The 19,470-nt window shown below is 32.2% G+C and overlaps 2 protein-coding genes across 2 annotated transcripts; both read left to right on the top strand.

The window, feature by feature from the left end:
- The first annotated feature begins 122 nt into the window (after positions 1–122).
- mri (BTB/POZ domain-containing protein mrityu) lies at positions 123–7,062 on the top strand. Its single transcript, XM_080170606.1, has 7 exons — positions 123–1,481; positions 3,807–3,906; positions 4,226–4,295; positions 4,589–4,694; positions 5,129–5,933; positions 6,309–6,518; positions 6,925–7,062. Exons 1-7 carry the CDS (start codon positions 1,341–1,343, stop codon positions 6,957–6,959), a joined length of 1,467 nt encoding a protein of 488 aa, XP_080026732.1. The 5' UTR covers positions 123–1,340; the 3' UTR covers positions 6,960–7,062.
- Positions 7,063–9,075: 2,013 nt separating this feature from the next.
- Positions 9,076–16,599, top strand: LOC145327085 (glycoprotein endo-alpha-1,2-mannosidase). Its single transcript, XM_080170607.1, has 14 exons — positions 9,076–9,215; positions 9,665–9,724; positions 10,081–10,153; positions 10,801–10,891; positions 11,411–11,516; positions 11,854–11,936; positions 12,584–12,663; positions 13,241–13,350; positions 13,600–13,648; positions 14,160–14,253; positions 15,009–15,125; positions 15,624–15,717; positions 15,843–15,942; positions 16,299–16,599. Exons 1-14 carry the CDS (start codon positions 9,115–9,117, stop codon positions 16,434–16,436), a joined length of 1,296 nt encoding a protein of 431 aa, XP_080026733.1. The 5' UTR covers positions 9,076–9,114; the 3' UTR covers positions 16,437–16,599.
- The last annotated feature ends 2,871 nt before the right edge of the window (positions 16,600–19,470 follow it).

Genomic DNA, 19,470 nt, shown 5'->3' with positions numbered 1-19,470 from the left:
TTTTTGTTGAAAATTTTAGAAAATAAGCTTTATTTTTTTAATTTTTAATGCTTTGAAAATGACTTTTATTTGTCTATGGATAATTTTGCGCAATTGCCACGCAAATTTTTTACAATGATTCATTTTCTCTCCTCCACTCGGGTGCATTGTCTTTCTTTCTGATAAAAACATTTTTACAAGTTTTTTATGTGATAAAAAGTGATTTTTGTGACCTATTCACTGTTAATTGTGAAGCTTTTTTTCAATATTTAAAAATACAGCTTTAAAATTAAGAAAAAGTGACTTTTTATAATGTAAAAATGTGAAATTTTTGAAGTGATAAAGCAACAATACTGAATTTAGGTGAATAAAGTTACAAAAAGTGACTTTCTAGTCATTTTTATAGTTAAACTAATAAAAAAAGAGACAATATAATGAAAATTGAATAATAAATTCGATAAATAATGATTTTTATAGCCAAGTAATAAGTGAAAAGGATTAAAATAAAGAAACTATTTTACTTGAAAGTGTGACGCAATATTAAGCTTCAGAAAAGCAGGTAAAAAACAAACAAATGAATTAATAGAATTACAGTGATTAATTTCAAGTTATACTATAGTATAAGTGATAATCAATAATAAATCATATATATTTTGTGTTTAAGTTTGTTTTAGATAAATTCCTTTTGCGCATATTATTATATTTGTTTTATTTCTTTCAAATGGGTACTTAAATTTTGATTATTATCATTGTCTAGTCTTTTCTAAATTTTATACTTAATCCTTTATTAATACTTTAGATGTAACACAGAAGCCCTGGATCTCCCCTTCTATTAAAAAAAAACTATAACCCCTTAAAGGGGATTCTAGTTTTTGGGTCCATTCTATAGCGTAGGTCTACAACCTCAAATACACCTCATCCAATTTTATTAAGCAAACAAATATATTTTGTATCAAGTTTTTACATGCAATAATTCACCAGGAAAGAATATGCCTGTTTTCTAAGTTACACATTTTCTCAAAGTTGGGTAAACAGCTAATAGCGAGTATATACTAGATATGTGTGCTTTTTAAAATTAATTACTTGTTCTATATTTATTATTATTCATTATACACTTAAAGTGGAGGTTAAGGGTATATAAGTTTTGTTCACAATCATTACTTCATAACTTATACATGACCTTATAATCATAAAAGTTGTTATTAAATCAAATATAGGTATAATTCTAAAACTTAATAAACTAGAATTTTAGATTCGTTATTGTGCATTGAAATCAAATGGGGATAAAGCTTTATAAATACCTATTTAACTTTACCTTTCAGATTACAAACTAACATTGGCATCCTTCGTACGAAGGTATAATGCTGAAAGGGGGCGAAGAAAGTTCAACTGACACGGAAGATTATGGGGATGGAGATCACAGGGTCAGGTCCCGCCTATATGCAAGGCGGAGACCGCCATTTTCCTCCTCACCCAAACCGTTTGGCGGTGCTAGACCCAAGGTTAGATAATTGTGAAAAACATGTATTTTACCTAGAGATACGTAATATTGTATTTTAAAGTTATAATGTATTTCCACTTATTTTTAATCAAAAATACACTATTCAATTCAAAGACATGAAGTTTCGATTTGAGCAATCATTTTCTATTCATTTTGTCTAAAAGATATCCCTGTATGTGAGACATTAGATAACAAATATGATCGTAGATATTTAAATTTTACATATGTTTCAAAATATAGTACCTAGTTTTTTTTCGGTATTAAAATTTTTGATTAGAAGTCTATACTTTTAGGTACATCATCTCAGTTTTATTTAGCAAAAGTAGGTTCTTTTTTAACAATGACTTCTAATTGAAACCAAAAACTATCCGACTAATTTACATATATTAATAACAGGGTGGGCATACAAAAAACCCACCCAAAAAAACCCACCCAGGGTTTTTTAAAAAACCCATTGAAAAAAAACCCAAGGTTTTTTGGGTTTTTGAAAAAACATTGAAATTTCACGTTAAAATTTACAAATTAAACCTCTATTTACTCGAAGACTAGGATCTAATAACATTTTTAAAGAAAATTTTACCTAAAAAACGTAAAAAAATATGAAGTAAACCTTATCAAACGGTTCTAGCCGGTTGCTGTAGGTACTAGAAAGGGGGGAGGCGGATGTGCCACTTTTTGAAATCAAAACTAAAAGTCAACAAAGGAACTCAACTACAAAAAGAGTTACAGGTCTGAGATTTTGCATGGCAGTTGCTTTATAGAGGTACAATATGGAACTGTGAAGAAACGGCGGCGCAACAACCGCCGTTTCCCGCCGATTTTTTTTTGCAATTTCTCGGCGGTTTTCAGCGGATGCGCCGCCGTTTCTTCACTGTTCCATATTGTAACCCTATAAAGCAACTGCCATGCAAAATCTCAGACCTGTAACTCTTTTTTTAGTTGAGTTCCTTTGACTTTTAGTTTTGGTTTCAAAAAGTGGCACATCCGCCTCCCCCCTTTTAAAAATGGTTATTGCTATCATTTAACAGGAATTAAACCAAAATATGTTTTAAAAAGTTGATTCCTAAGTAATTAATGATGAATTTGCCCTCAAAATAGGCAAAAAGCGGCTAAACCGCTTAGCCGCCAGCCGTTACTTTTTCCAACTTTTTGTTCGTTTTAGGGAAAATAGACCTACCAAGGATTACTCATGAAAAATTTCAGATCAAAATTCGAATTCTAAGTGCTATCTAATCATTGATTACGAGATGGTTGCATTAACCCCCCCCTTATAAAAATTATGCTCTACTTATTGTTCAAATGTTTATAAAATTACTTTCTCTCAAAACTTGATTTCAGAAAACGCTTTGCTACTAAATTGATGATATATAAATTGTGTAAATTACATAATCATAATTGATTTTTAAACTAAAACATAACAATTTATGAAAGAAAATAGTTACAGTGGCGTGCAGAGGGTTTTATTAAGGTGATGTAAAAAGGGGAATACCTTAATTATTTCTGGGAGGGGGGGGGGGGGGTGTTGACAGCTTAGGAGTATAGGAGGAGGTTCCATGTTTTAAAGCTTTTAACCTCCCCTCCCCCTTAATAGAATATTTTGTGCACCGTTGCTAATAAGGGTTTATAATTGATCGAAATGCCAGTTTTTTTCATTATCTATCTTGTTTATTGTGAAATCTTGCTTACCTTTTACCTACAACAACATAAACATTAATATTTCATCAATATATTAAATGTATTTGACTCCTAAATTAAAAAACCCAATAAAACCCGAAAAAACCCAATAAAACCCAGGGTTTTAAGGGTTTTTACGGGTTGGGTTGGGCTTTTTTAAAAAACCCTGGGTTTTTCCCCACCCTGATTAATAAACTATCTAAGTTAAACTGTAATCAAAGTTTTTTTTTCTGTATAAGGTAATTTAAATATAGTTGTATTATATGATTGGACCAACAAATTATGAAATATTTATGTAGTTAGTAACTTGAAATATCCATGAAAATATCTAATAAAAATGCATTTATTTTATATTATGCAGAATTTTTCCAAGTTGTGCATTTTTTTATGAAACTATGCTATTTACTTCCTTTAATTTTCATATTAATTTCTTAACAATTTGCAGTATTTAATTGTATTATTGTAATAAAGAATTGTTCCACGAAAGGCTTTTGGACATTTAGTGATCCAGATAGTTTGTCTTTTTTCTATGATAAGAATTACAACAACAAAAAGAATACATTCAAAAGTATATTATGTATTTAAAGGATCATTGCTCTGGTTAAGTTCCTTCAGTCGTGAAATTCACATCATGTAAATATTTTCTTTTCAGGAACATTTTGACGAAAGAAATCCGCGACCTGTTAGAACTCAATCTTTGGGACACGACAATCGAAACAAGCCACAATTTGGCAACGATAAAATTACACTAGGAATGGTGTTCTCTTATTTTTTGATATTATATGTAAGGATCTTTAATCATTATTAGGATCCTATCTTTAAAAAAGGAGGGGGAGGGGGGCAATGTAAAGAGGAACATAGAACTGATTTTTTGCTTTTAATGGATAGAAAGTATTTAATTTTAAAACTTTCCTCTCCATGAGTTTGAAGATTTGTTTCATGAAAGATTTATTTACTTAAATAATCCTAAAACAGTTATTTTTGTAAGTCAATCACATTTTTTTCGTTCCCTCTACCCAATTATTTAGAATTAAGCTATGAATATGTGTACATCATTTTCCTTGTTTCTAGTTGTTGACGATACTAGATTTGTTGTTAGCACTGCCCAATTTATCTCACAGCCCGACACTATGCTGGGAAGGTATGTATGATATAGCATTTTTTTCATTGATTAACATTATTTCAATTAAAATCTACCTCATTGAATTTTGCACCCAACAATTTTAATAATTAGGATAATTAGAAATTACGTAGGTAACAAAGTAGGTATCTATTTATTTTTAAAATAACTCAATATTAGTACTGATGGATTTTGTTTGTTCAAAATGCAATTACATGTTATGAAATGGCTTTAGATTAGGTTAGTCTGTCAGTCAGTTCTTTCGTCCGACAATTTAAAAGTCGTTGTTTTCATGTAAATTAATCTTTTTATAGAATGTTTTCTGGTCTGCATTATATCCAACCCAACGAGAGAGGAGAATATGAAATTGCCGAGGGAACAAGTGCTGCCACCTTCCGGGCGATTCTGGAGTATTATCAGGAACATACATTCAATGCATTATCAGTTTTTTTATCTTTATGTTACTTTTCCCTTTTTTTCTTGTAAGGAATCATTTTATGTCTCATTTTTAGAGCGCAGCTACTATATAACATTTGTTATTGTACGTTCATCTTTCTGTAACGGTATTTAAAATTATTTACCTACAGGTTGCTTCTGACTGCTTCAAGTACACATATAATAATTTACGACACACGATAAATTGTTCGTGGATAGATTGCTATAGTTTGTCAACACTTACCTACATAATACCGTTTACGTCACATTATTATCTATGTTTTCACTTCTTATTTTTCTATTTAAAACTTTTGTTTATTATTTTTTCCTTTTACATATACCTACCTACTTTTATATTTAGACAACAAAAGATTTAAATTGTGCATAAAATACCTATTAATGTATGTTAAACTTGTTAGACCGGAGTATTAAATTGTCCTCCCCACTGTAGCATATCCGAGCTCCGCGAATCCTGCGATTATTTTCTACTTCCGTTCAACGCTTCCACAGTCAAGTGCCAGAACTTGCGCGGCCTACTCCACGAGCTGTCCAACGAGGGCGCCAGAGAACAGTTTGAACTTTTTCTGGAGGAGCTCATCCTGCCACAGATGGTGGAGTGTGCAACCCGCGGCGACAGGGAGTGTCATATTGTCATTCTTCTTGAGGATGATGTTATCGACTGGGATGAGGATTTCCCGCCGCAAATGGGGGAGGAGTATACACAAACCATTAAAAGCACTTCCATGTACAGATTTTTCAAGTATGTAGAAAATCGTGAACAGGCAAAATCGGTGCTAAGAGAAAGAGGCCTTAAAAAAGTGAAGCTTGGTATTGAAGGCTATCCAACGCACAAGGAAAAGGTGAAGAAACGGCCGGGCGGACGGGCCGAGGTTATTTACAATTATGTCCAGCGGCCTTTTATCCACATGTCCTGGGAGAAAGAGGAGGCAAAGTCGCGGCATGTGGATTTTCAGTGTGTCATCAGCAAATCAGTCACAAATCTAGCTGAGGCGGCCGCCGACCCCTCCATTGATGGCAACAACCAGGGATTTGATGAGGGAAATAATGGCGGTGGCGGCCCTGGAGGGATTTATGTTGGAGGAGGGCTGGCTAATCCCCTGATGGGTGGGGGACTGGGAAATATTCCAGGTGTCCACGTGCAGGCTGGTCTTGGTGGACTACAGCCTCAACAGATTGAAAGAGATCAAGGAGTAATCCTACGAGGTATATAGTATTTTAGTTATAGGACTTACGAATACAGAACTAGAAAAAATACATACCTTTTTTGTTGCAAATCTTCATTTTTTACGTTTAACTTGACCCTTTTCTTGAGGGGGGAGTATTTCTAAAGTCCATTAAACTCAGGGATATAAAGGGATGAGACAACGACCTATTATTAATTTAATTGATGTACATCCCCAATGATGATGCATAAAATTACCTCTTCTGTAAATTACAATTAGCGGTTGAAACATTTCGAGGCTCAACTTATTGAACCAACTAAAATAAGAATAGTGTAATACACAGCCCATTGTCCCCTCCCCACTTTTCATTCATCCATATAATATTATATTTTGACAAATTATTTATTACTTGCAGGTAATCTTGAGGACAGAATAGGCCAGGCGGCCCATGGTGGCTTTGATGGAGCACCCGAAGCAGCTGGGGGCGGTCAGGAGGCTGGTGGTGCTCTGGGGGCCTTTGCAGCTGTCGGAGGAGCTGTGGGGGGTGTTGGCGGTGGCGATGGACACCAAGGACAATTGCTTCACCAACATCAGCAAGCGCAGCTCAGTGCTGCGGGTTTCTCAGGTAAGGTTGGTAGATAGTGGTATAAAAAATTTTAAGTTGGAATGATATAAGCAAGAACAAAAGTGGATGTTATTGGTACGAAAAACACATACCATTTTCTTATAGATATTTCATTATTACATAAAAATGAGTAGGTCTGCCTATCAAACAGTAACCTTATAATTATTATTTATTACCTGAACTTGACATTAATATGGCAGGTGTCCTTCTTTATTTTAAACTAGTAAATGTGTTTGGAACACAGAAATTCCCATATTCTATACTTTTTTTCGAAATAAGTTAAAAATATGGGGAGGTAGTTTTTCCATTGTTTTTTACCCCTCATGTTTTTTAAGCGGGAATTTCTGTGCTCCGAATTTTCTTTTTTTTAAGACTCAAAACATTTAAGATATTGTTTTAATTTTAGGAGATTTAGATCAACCAGTGAGCCATGATCAATAGCATTTTAAAAGAAAACATATCAAGATACAATTTAGAAAACTTAATTGACACCATCCACAGTTTTATACACAAAAATTAAACAATATTATGTAATATAAGATAAGTATTACCAGTTTATATCTTTATTTAGTTATGTAGCAGAAAAATCGAATGTCTTTTGAAAAAAAAAGATATTTAGAGTTTTCTCATTAAGTTATTTTGTGCACTTTTTATGTAGGTAGTGCATTATCTATTATTGATATTTTTTGGGCGACGAATACACATTGTGTAAGGTTGAAGCATTTTGAATACGAACTCATGGGTGTATATTCTGATTAGATCCTAGGCTAGGGGGAGGGGGGGGGGGGGGGGGTAATGAAAAAATTAAGTGTAATTTAAACATTATCTGATATTTTTAAGAAAAAAATTAAAAATTGGACCAAAAACAAAGATATGGGGAAATCTTTGAAAAATCAGCAAAAGGCAACTTGTATTCTCACCTACAAACACAAAAATCATTTTAAATGATGGGAAGTTTGATTTTAACTATTGGGGGAAAAATATTTGTTTGTAGCATGGGAAGAAATGAATCTTGTGCAGAATTTACACCCCTGTACGAACTTTGTTTATTGTAAAGTAAGGTGGAGGTTTAGAGATTTAAGCAAAACAATGATAGAAAGTATAACTATATTATTTGTGATATTTACATTAAACTATGAGTAGAAAATTTATTTTGAAAATTAGTTCAAATTTGGATGTCTTTAAATTCAATTTTTTTAGCATAAAGTAGTTTATTTCGTTATTTATTTTTATTTTGATGTAAATTTCGTAATTTAAGTAAACTTAAAATAAAACTAATAAGATAAATAATACTCTAATAAAATTAGTCAATAAAGCTAGTATAAAAATTTACAATGAAAGTTATAATAGCAAATTGCAGCCGTTTTCCATCCATTGATAAAAACTAAAACTATGTATTGTATTGTAATATAAGATTCAATGATTACAGAGAAGCTTTACTGATATGGTATGTTGGATCAATTATTTGCTAATATGTTTAACAAATCTTTAAAGTTTCTTGGTGATCATTAAATGAAAAATATGGACAGAAATTCAGCAGTTTTAATCGAATTGAAGCATACCTATAAATTATTAATACTAAATATTAGTCAAAATTTAAGAAAACTAACACAATACAAATATAATACAAAGATCTTTTTTCTGTAAAAGCTTTAAGTGTAGCCAATCAAACATTTTAGTTTTCAAATTTAAAATCTTATTCAAAAATCCCCAGCTACGCTTTTATTTTATGGATACTGAATTATTTTTATAATCTCATATTTTAAAAATATTCCCATTAATTTCGTTGAAGAAAAAAACACTGACATGTTATATTCTAAACATGTAATAAAATACCTAATTAGAATTAATCTCGATGCAAAATTGATTTTTTATTTATATACAAGTATTTATGTAGAAATAAATTTAGATGAATTTAACACTTGACACTTAAATATTGTAAAAATGGCTATGTGATTACATAAAAGTCCTAATATTTTTTCCAGTATCGCTTCGAAACCGACCAATATCCGGTGGATTAGAACCGGTTCTCAGCCATACTGAAAAATTATGTATAGCATTGTATTATATTATATCCAGTTTTCTAGGAATATAAATACATTAGAACCAGTTTTTTTAGCCTGTGCCTTCGTCATCTTGGGGCTAAAAAACTAATAATTGTAAATTTACATCCGCGGAAAGCTGTTTATAATACGATGCGATATATAGGAAATCCTAGGATGTCCTTAGGAAATAATAAATTTGATTTCAATATAGTCATAGACTTACAAAGCATAGCTTAGGGAAGTAAAAATATTAGTTCAATGAGATTTGTATGTAATATTTTTTCCATTTATTTGTTCTTCCCTACACAAAAAAAAGATAAATTTTTATGACAGTAACCTAAATATTATTAAAGATTGTTATTTATAAAATTTTTTTTTGTACAAATCGTAATATTTAAGATTAATAGAAAAAAAATGTAACATATTTGCGATTTGTACAAAAAAAATAACATGAACCCCTATATAACAATATGTTAAATTGAATCTTAATTTTCAGACACTTGGGGAGAGATGAGCGATAGGGTAACAGGGGTTACAACTAGATTATTATTATGACCCGTATGTTAGCTCGTCTCTTGAAATGTGTCATAATTTTGGCCCTCGTGTCCTTGGTGCTGCTGCACTTTGCACCACAATTCTTTAACATCAGAAGGTATCCTTTTTTTTTTAATTTTTAGTAGCGCTGCTATTCTACTTTTTACTTTTAAAAGGGATCTAAAGGGATAATACATAAAGGGTGTAAAGGGATACACAAAATTACCCCTTCTTTAAATTATAATTTGTGGTTGAAACGTTTTGACAATCATGTTAATGAACCATTCAATCAAAATTCAATTTAATTCCCCAAAGTTATTAAGCCAACGAATAAAAAAAAACGTTATTTGAAGACTAATGTAATAAACAGCCTAATGTCCCCTCCCTCCCAGGAGATTTTTTATCTAGGGTATGTCCAAATAAACTTGCTATATTGTGTATTTTATCCTAGGACCTATGTGAAGCTTCCAAAAATTGTAGAACTTAATAGGTTTAGTAGTTATCGAAATCTTAAGCTACAGACAAAAAACCTTACTACTTTATATTATAAAGACATTACTTTTTTAGAAAACACATACCAACAGAAGCCTTTCAACAAGCTATTAAGCAGAAACTTAAATATTTAAAGTAAGTATGATCTAAATATCTTTTTTGGGAGATTTTCAAGTTTTAACCATCCGTTACTACCTATCTATCTAGCTTTCTAGTGTAATGCATTTGATAACAAAGAAATTTGATATTGATATAATAATAGTTATTTATCGCATCGTGTTATAGACAGCTTTCCGCGGATATTACAATGAAAAATCATAAGATCAATAGGTACCAGTTATGTTCTTTATGATTTTTTAAATAATTGTGGAAAATTGTCTGTAATACTATGCTATGCAGTATGTCTGAGATCCGGATATTAATCGGTTTTGTAGTCATACTGGAAATGTTATTAGTTATTGTAATTTTTTTACCTTTTACTTGAATTTCAGTGGGAGAAATGGGCCAGAAAGTTCAGATCTTGCCTCCCCCACACAGACTAAAGTAGCCAACAAATCTATAAGGAATTTACATCATGTATACAATTACATAGATAGTAAACAATGTGTATTATGGAAAGAAAACGAAGTAGCGCGTGGGTTTCGTCGTATTTCAATTGCAGCTTTTCTCCTTTTTCTAGCCATTGCTGGGGGGTTTTAACCCTGCGCTGCGGGGCAAATTTCCTAATCCTGCGGAGCAATCATTAATATTTAACCAACCTAAAATAACCTAGCAAATTGTACTGTGAAAATACGGCAAAATCTGCTACTTTCTTTCCATTATCCAACAATGTTATATCTATTTTCGACCGAATGATGTTACGGTGATTTCCCTGAAAGTACATTGTCGACCAATGAACCTCCTCCCCCCCCCCCCCCCCCCAAATATATATATATATAAAATTTGCACAGGGTTTTCAGGGGGAGGGGGGCGGGATGACACATTTTGGATATGAAAAGACAAAAAAAACTTGATTTGTTGATAATAAGGACTCCCTTTAAACCAACTTATCTTACTTCCTCAAATAGCTTTAAAAATTTCCTTAAGTTTAAACATTTTAAGACCCGGGGTTTTTGGTTGCAGATATCCCATTTGGAATACTGACATGCAGACTTCAAACTAAATTAACTTTATAAAAGATTATTATGTGATGTATAAACAAATGCTGCAGGTTGAACTACAATGCACACGTATTTTATTATGCCTGGTATGGAACACCCAGTATTGATGGCCAGTGGGAGCATTGGAATCATAGATATTTAGGTAAGGGCTTTTTTATACTCCCCTCCCCCCCCCCCCATAAAAAAAATTAAAAATCTTACTGGATTCCTCTTCCTACTTGTTGAGGAGAACCACGACGTCGGTACAGCGGTTAGCGAGATTTTCCGAATACACACACAGACAGACATCTTTGCTAAAATACCCATATTTTTTTTAATCTGTATTCTGCAACCAACCCTATAATTATATGAACATTGTCTAAAGGTCTTAACTGTTTTTATTTTCGTAAGGTCATAGCCCAAACTTAATAAATAAGACGCTTCTCTAAAATGTAACTAAATCGACAAAGGCACTATAGAGAACTAAAGGGTATGACATTTCTAGATATTTCCTGTTCGAATAACAAGGGTGTATAATGTATATTCTGCACAATATATCGCTGTTGCAAAAAAAATCATTTTCAACCCCCTTCCCCCCACATATTTTTTTTCCTTCCCCATTTAGCCTTAGAATATACACTCTTGTCAAATAACTGCATAATTAAGATAATTTATTTTATAGAAAATTGGGATAAGAATGACAAGAGGGTGTTCCCCAAGGGTCAACACCGACCCCCAGAAGATATTGGCGCTAATTTTTACCCACAATTGGGACCCTATAGCTCTAGGTAATATATTTAGAGTAGAGCAAGTCGACCATTTACTTTCCTTTTTAGTTTTATAAAAAAAAAGTAAAAGAAATGGCTGGTTTATTTTTCCAGTGGCAATTTCTCTTTGGAAGGTCTGGTACTTCCATAAAGTTATTTTCGGGACCTTTAGGAAGCTTCATTTAAAAGAAAATCATACCTGTCCAGCTGTCAGCGATATTATAAGCTACAAATAGACTGAGAGATGATCTGTTATTATTATATTGTATTACATATTTACTTCAAACTGTTTTACAATCCACTATATTCAAATGACTAGAATGCTTTGATTGACCTCTACTTTATTTAATTCTCCTAGGAATATAAGTGTAATAGAACAGCACTTTGAATGGGTGAGAGAAGCAAATATTGGCGTGGTGGCCGTTTCCTGGTATCCTCCAGGTATAGATAGATTTATAAGTGTGTGTGACTGTGTAGCCATTGTTCCTTAGTTTTGGACCTAAGTAGTCATGGAGACCAGTGTTTCGGATCCGCATTGATTTTTTGCGGATCCAGATCCGGATTCTCCAAATTTGGCCAGTGCGGATCCGGATCCGGATCCTACCGGATTCGGTTCCGGATCCTTGACAATAAAAATAAAATCACCAAACTTTTCAAAAAATATTTATTCTTTAATTCGAAGTCAAAAATACTTTTAATTTTCAAGTCTGACCCTAAACCTTAAAGATTGGCGCTCATCAAGAGAATGTCTGAGATTTTATATAAATTTAGGTAGATTTTTCCATTTTTTCCGCATTTTTTTGAGTCCAAGGATCCGGATCCGAAACTCTGATGGAGACGGACGAGACACTTTTGTATAGCCACTAGGGCTATCAAGCTCTACGCTCTAGTACATTATGCCTTGACCCACTGTCTCAAGGGAGCTACTCTATATTACCTCATCCTCGCCTACACTGTACAGTTACACCCATTATCGTCCATTGTCTTTGGTGAGTCTCTAGACACAAATAACAAATTGTAAACTAATCCTTACAAGATCGAAAATGATTAACAAGAGTAAATATTTTTTTACATGAATATTTGATTAGGGTTAGCAGATGAGAACGGGCCACAGTCTGATAGAATGATACCAATATTACTAGATGCAGCCAACAAATATAAAATTAAAGTAAGTTCAACTTTATATCAAACTAAATATTTTTACCAGAAACTTTGCTAGGGGCGCAACCGAAAAAGATTATTGTACAAGATCCTTAGCAATAGGGAATCGAAGAACCCCTAAAAAGATATTTTATTACTAGCATATATAAATACTAACGGCAACGCTCCTAGAGGCCTCTAGGGGCACTTGAAGAGGGGGAAGTTAAATTTGATAACCCAATTTCTTATTTTAGATTTAAAAAAAAAAATTAAAAAAATTTTGGAGGGTGGAAATTTTTTTGTGGTGGGGGGATGCCCCCCACCTCATTTTTGATTTTAGTTAAAAGAATTTTTTGGGGGGAGGGGGTATTTTTCATTTTTTGGGGGGTTGGGGTGTCCCACCCTCCAAGAAAATAGTTATAAACCTTCCCGGGATCTATGAGAAGCTACCCTGTAAAGGGGAGCCCGATCGGTTCAGAATAAAATATAACACAGATAGGTACATGGATAAATTTCATAAATAGAATTTTTTATGTGGAATATTTTTGTGCCTATTAAGGAAGGGTTTGATTTGACAGGCTAACAATTTATAAATATTATTTTAGATCTGCCTCCATATAGAGCCTTATCAGGACAGATCAGCCGTGTCTCTGCGCAGACATCTTCAATATGTACATACAAATTATGCTTCACATCCAGCATATTATAAAATGAAGTAAGTTTTTGTTCAATGTTCATCTTACATTATGCAAAAATAGACTAATATTGATAAAAATAATTTGACGGTCTCTCAAAAATTAGATTTCAAAATGCAAAAAGTAACTCTATAAAAGCAGATATCGTCTATTGTCCCTCTGGATTTCAACTTTTTTTATACTTTCAAGTTTAGCATTTTTCTACTTTTAAAAATACCTAGGTATACATTTTTTTATGACATCTTATAAAGATGATTTTTTTTTCGTAGGGTTGGTCGAAGAAAGCTACCTTTGTTTTACCTCTACGATTCATATCAGGTAAATAGTTTTCTATTATTGCTTCGAACTGATAAATATCCGCTGAATTAGAAACGGTTCTCATCCATAATGAAAAATTATGTCTAGCATTGTATTATATCCAGTTTCCTACGAACATAAAAATGTACAATCTTAAGATTAAAACCACTTTTTTATCCAATGCCTACGTTATCTCGGGGCTAAAAAACTGGTTGGAATCTCATATTTGTACATGTATATCCGCGGAAACCTGTTTATGATACGATGCGAGAAATAACTATTCGGGTCATCTCAAAAAACGCCTATCTCATAATACTAATAATGACATGAAAAATCATAATATCAATACCATTTTTGTTAGCCCGGGCTTTTGGTACTATTTGGAATTAATCTTATAATTTATTGGTTTACGAGTTTTACGATCTGCGAAAAGCTGTCTATAATACGGTGCGATGAATAACAATTCTTGATTTTACAAAAGTAAAGAACACAAAAAGATTGCTTTTACGTAATTAATGTAATGTATATTCAGGTTGCTCCAGAGGAATGGAGCCGACTGTTCTCCAGGAAAGGAGACCTCACTGTCAGAAATACAGAGCTTGATGCTGTCTTCATTGGGCTTCTTGGTAAGTTGTCAGTAGCTCAGTTACACCTTAACATGTTAGTACCGTCATGAATGCCTCTCATTTAAAAAATATTACTTTCTTGGTTAATTTAAGACTAGTTACTTCCTGGGATCTAAAGGGATAAGACAATGGCCGATAAATTGATGTAAATCGACAATGATGATACACATAATTACCCCTTCTGTAAGAAAATGTTAATTTAAAATTTTGATAAATAGTCCAATATCCCCTTCCTCCCTGAGTTACATCGATCATCAGTTACTTAGGAGAAGGCGAGGAAAGGTCATGAAAATAGCCTAAAATTACACCCTTTAATAAAGCTTCCCCAAAGAGTAAAACACATTCAAATTATTGAAAAATAAATTGCATTAAATCATTATTTTCAATGTTTATGCTAAAAATGCCTAATATTATTTTAAATACTCCTCGCTCTTTAAACTTTTAGAATGTTAACGAAGAAATAAAATGTTTAGTTAATTCACTTTAAAACCTTATCTCATTTTTATTGATTAATGAATCGAAAAATTGGATATAGGATATACATGGATATATTGACAGAAGAAAATTTGACGTAAATTTTGCTTGATAATATGGACCTCATTTTATTGGAAAGTTAGTCCAGTAGGAGGAGAGGGGATGGGGTAAAGGAGATGGATGAAGAAAATTGCCAGCTGCGAGCATCGCTTTATCAGAGAACTTGAGAATCTATTGCAACATTGCATCCATGTAATAATATATGGAATATTTTAATTTAGTTGAGTTGAAGCACCGGGCTGATATAAAAGCTGCCAAATTTGACGGGTACTATACATATTTTGCTGCCAATGGGTTCACCTACGGGTCTACATGGAAAAATTGGAAGTCGTTGGCAGGTAAGATTTAAAGATTGCAGGGATCTAAAGGGATAAGACAATGGCCGATGAAATGATGTTCTTCTCTAATGATTATATACAAAATTACCCCTTCTATGGATAACAATCAATTGCTTTAACTAAATCAGCTAACCAATCAAAATTTATTAAAAGTCCCCAAAGTTTTAAACCCAACGAATACGAAAACGTTGGGACTAGTGTAATAAACAGACCAATGTTCCGTCCTCACTGATTATTATTATCCTTATTTAAAAGTAACACGATGTCTGAGTGTGTGTTTGTGTGGGTGTAGCGCGGGGTCTCGCTAACCTCTGAACCAATATGGTTCTCCTCTCCTCTACACTGAAGCATCCCGGAATAAAGATCCCTCCAAAAATATTTTTTTCTCATTTTTCATTAAAGCTACGCCACTATTGCCTCTAGGGGCGTTATCTCTAGCAACATTTAAAGAACTTAATTATAGATTACTCATATTAACTTTAAACTAAATTAATTTAGATTATGCGATCAAGAATTCTTTGTTGTTTATTCCAAGCGTGGGTCCTGGGTATGTGGATACAAGAGTTAGACCTTGGAACGCCAGAAATGCCAGGTTTGTTTTATTACCCCCATATTTAAAAGCTACTGAATACAGATTTTTGTTTTCATAAACTTAAAGAAGATTTATTTATTGCCTCTTGTCCATTGCTTTATACATTCAATATGCTTATTGATTAGGGAACGCAGAAACGGGCTGTATTACGAGACAAGCTGGAGGACTGCCCTGGCCACCACTGCCAGGATTATCTCAATCACCAGCTTCAACGAATGGCATGAGGTAGGTCAATGTTTTATAATACGTGAATATTTTATATTTAGGCTGTATTGACTATATTATTTGACTATTTGGATAATTTGTTGGAATCTTAAGAGATAAGACAATGGACGATAAACTGATTCTTATCCATGATATAATCTATAGATAAAAATTATTGGTTGAAACAAGGGCGTCCAAGCCCTTTCATTTGGGGTTAACGGGGGTAAAAATTCAAAGTTTAAAATTTTGGGGTGCCTAAGGAAATTGTCTGTATTACGATACTATACATGATTTTTCATCTTGGTGCTTTATCATAATACTACTGATATATACATCATACAATTTTATACAAAGTGAACCTAAACTATATTTACCAGGGAACCCAAATAGAGCCAACAGTACCTTACACCTTTGGCCGCTACACGTACATCAGCTACTATCCCAAACAGCCAAACTTCTACCTGGAGCTTACCAGAAATTTTACGCTGCATCCAAATATTTACGGGGAATCGTAAAGATGTACGGAAGCTTATGATGAATATATATTACGGAACTAGTCCGAAGACTTATAGAAACTTATCCTAATATCTTATGGGATTCTATTCAAAATATCTACGGGAATTATAGAGACAAGACTTGAAATTGAAATTTGTAGTAATAAAACCAGTTTTTTTCCCCCTATGAAGGAAGTATATGGCATTAGAAATGGGAAAACCCTAGTTTCATAAATATGATGATTGGCCGCCCCAGGGTATATTTGGCTACCAAAAAGAAATTATAATTTATTTCTAAAAGGCTAAGATAATCTTTAAGGTCCTGTTTTTTCTACTCGAACAAAATTGATCTTTAACCTCAAGATGTAGGTCACAGGTCTGATTTTATGTTAGAACTTATTTACCCTACGCATACTTCAGCGGCCTACCATTTCTCAATTCTTTACCAATTGGGAAGGGTGTTTAAGTTTTCGCTGGAAAAATTAGCATTAACATTGTTTAAATTTTTTCATTGGAGGATTTTATTCTCAATATTTTTCATTTCGAAGATTTTTCTCTCAATGTTTTTTGAAACATTGAAAATACTTCTAAAACATTTTAAAATATTGAAAAACTTTTAAAACATTGAAAAATAAATTGAAAACCTAATCATCATGGGAATTGCTAAAACTTTCTAGGTTTTTTTAAATATAATGTTTCCACCCAAAAAACATGCCATATATATTCTTTCTCATTATTTCCACATATCTTTTGAAATCAATTTGATATCCTTGTTAAATGTTAAAAATATTTAAGGTCTTTAATACGTTGATAACACTAAATTATATGGTAAAGCTCAATGGACTTTTACATCAAGAATTTTATCATTTTTGATAATAAACAATTTGAATAATGAATTTTTCAATATTCTACTGTATAGGTCTACATATCTTAAATTAAAAAAATATCTTAAACAAAAAAGCAAATATTAAAAACTGGATGCAGCTATTAAATGTATTATAAATGAAGTGATATGGTATGCTTTAGCAAATTAAACATAAAAATTTATCCAAGCAATATTAGAAAATAAAGATGCTTTCATAAAAAAACACATGCTCAATATGGTAGGCATATGCTTTAATAGGATATATATATTATATGCATAAACATGAACATAATATAAATGGCTTTTATCATAGATGCAAGTAAAGCTTAATTATAAACATCTAACATACAAGAAAGAACATAAAAAAAATAGTTTACAATATTTTTTTGGCATTACAACTGAATTTGCTTTATAAGCAAGAGAAATCTGTCTACACAGACAAATTATGGCGCAAGAAAACACATTTTTTATTCTATTATGACTTCTTGTATAAGTACATATGTAGATTATGAAAAACCATGCAATAAAAGAAAGCTTAAGATATATTTAAACATTAAATATGAAGCCAACTATAAATGCAGCATAATGCTTAGAATATGTAACCATATAACAGTGATATAAGTCAGTATATTTAGTAAAGTTGTAGTAGTATTCTTTATTAAACCCCACTGCTTCATAGATGTTAAAATATTTATAAATCTCTAAATAACCCAAACTTATATAGTCATATCAAAACAAAATTGTTAAAAGATACAACTTTATTAAAGTATGCTTAGTAATAGTAGCGCTTTCCATATTATTGTAGATTGTAAAATATAAATAAAAATATTATAAAGTTAGATATTAAATAATATAAATATAAAGCTATATCTACTTAAAAGCTAAGTATTTGTAATCTTATAGACACTTATTGAAAAATATAAGAAAGGTTTATGATTACAATTACATAGATAAAATATTATTAAAATTAATAGATTATAAAATTTATAGTTTTAGATCCCTCCCTTGTTATTATTCTAGGGTTTGTATTTATCACAATAGATTCTCATTGATAAATAGTTTTGTCAAACATCCTTAAGTTTTGTGGGATTATTTTTCCGGCTTTTTTAAAATTCAAGTAGTGCAGTTGAACGAGATATTTTGAAACCGACAAAAGTTCCTGATTCTTCTCCTCAAGGCCCTCTCTGGGAGCACCATGAAGCTATAGTTCTGATGCAATGAATTTTTGACCCCAACAAGGAGGGCCTAAAAATTTAAATGAGAAATTATTTGGCATAATAAGGGGGAGGGAAGTTTGTACAGTTATAGGAAATGAAAATTCAGTATCAAATTTTGGCCTGACCGTTTGGGCTTGTTTTTATAGTTATCAACCTAATTCTTTTTGTAAACTCTCCTATATGATTGGATCTACCTGTAAAACTTTGAAAATTGAATTTTGGGACTTTCCTTCTAGGGGCTAGTGGTGCAAAAAAAACCCAAACACTAAAATTTTAAGTTATGAGCTTATTTTTAAAGATATCGAGCTGATTTTTTTTAAATGGAAGCTTTTATTACATAAATGAGTTGATTAGCCATCCCATATTTCATTTTTGCACCTTACCTCTAGGGGCATGTAAGCTCAAAACTTATAAATTTTGTATTTGGGGGGGTTGTTTTACTCCAAAAGCCCCTAGAAGTAAAGTGCAAAAATGAAATATGGGGTGGCTAATCAACTCATCTATGTAATAAAAGGTTCCATTTAAAAAATCAGCTCGATATCTTTAAAAATAAGCTCAGAACTTAAAATTTTAGTGTTTCGGGGGGTCTTTTGCCCACCTAGCCCCTAGAGGGAAAGTCCCAAAATTCAATTTACAAAATTTTACAGGTAGATCCAATCATATAAGAGAGCTTACAAAAAGAATTAGATTGATAACTATAAAAACAAGCCCAAACGGCCAGGGCAAAATTTGGTACCGAATTTTCATTTCCTATAACTGTACAAACTCCCCCCCCCCCCCCCTTGTTTTGATTGGTTCAAATTTTTAAAGAAGTGTTTTTTCACCAAAAGGCAGAATAAATGCAATTGCACTACTTGAATTTCCAAAAATGTAGGGGGCAGAGAAATTTCCTAATATGAAGTGCTGTAAAACCAGATTATTCGAACATTTTCATTAAAAAAGAATATTATTTAGTAAAGTTAGTAACCATTTG

This window comes from Acartia tonsa, chromosome 8, assembly GCF_053477335.1.
Source record: "Acartia tonsa isolate MP-2025a chromosome 8, ASM5347733v1, whole genome shotgun sequence".
Classification (NCBI taxonomy): domain Eukaryota; kingdom Metazoa; phylum Arthropoda; class Copepoda; order Calanoida; family Acartiidae; genus Acartia; species Acartia tonsa.
This window is presented reverse-complemented; position numbering and strand designations above follow the sequence as displayed.

What these genes read in the sequence shown, in the direction of transcription:
- mri (XM_080170606.1), top strand. Translation starts at nt 1,341, where the DNA reads ATGCTGAAAGGGGGCGAAGAAAGTTCAACTGACACGGAAGATTATGGG. An exon ending in CCCGACACTATGCTGGGAAG is followed by an intron (nt 4,296 to 4,588) that starts GTATGTATGATA and finishes ATCTTTTTATAG; the next exon opens with AATGTTTTCTGGTCTGCATT. An exon ending in CGATTCTGGAGTATTATCAG is followed by an intron (nt 4,695 to 5,128) that starts GAACATACATTC and finishes TAAACTTGTTAG; the next exon opens with ACCGGAGTATTAAATTGTCC.
- LOC145327085 (XM_080170607.1), top strand. Translation starts at nt 9,115, where the DNA reads ATGACCCGTATGTTAGCTCGTCTCTTGAAATGTGTCATAATTTTGGCC. An exon ending in TTGGGACCCTATAGCTCTAG is followed by an intron (nt 11,517 to 11,853) that starts GTAATATATTTA and finishes TAATTCTCCTAG; the next exon opens with GAATATAAGTGTAATAGAAC. An exon ending in TGTCTTCATTGGGCTTCTTG is followed by an intron (nt 14,254 to 15,008) that starts GTAAGTTGTCAG and finishes ATTTTAATTTAG; the next exon opens with TTGAGTTGAAGCACCGGGCT.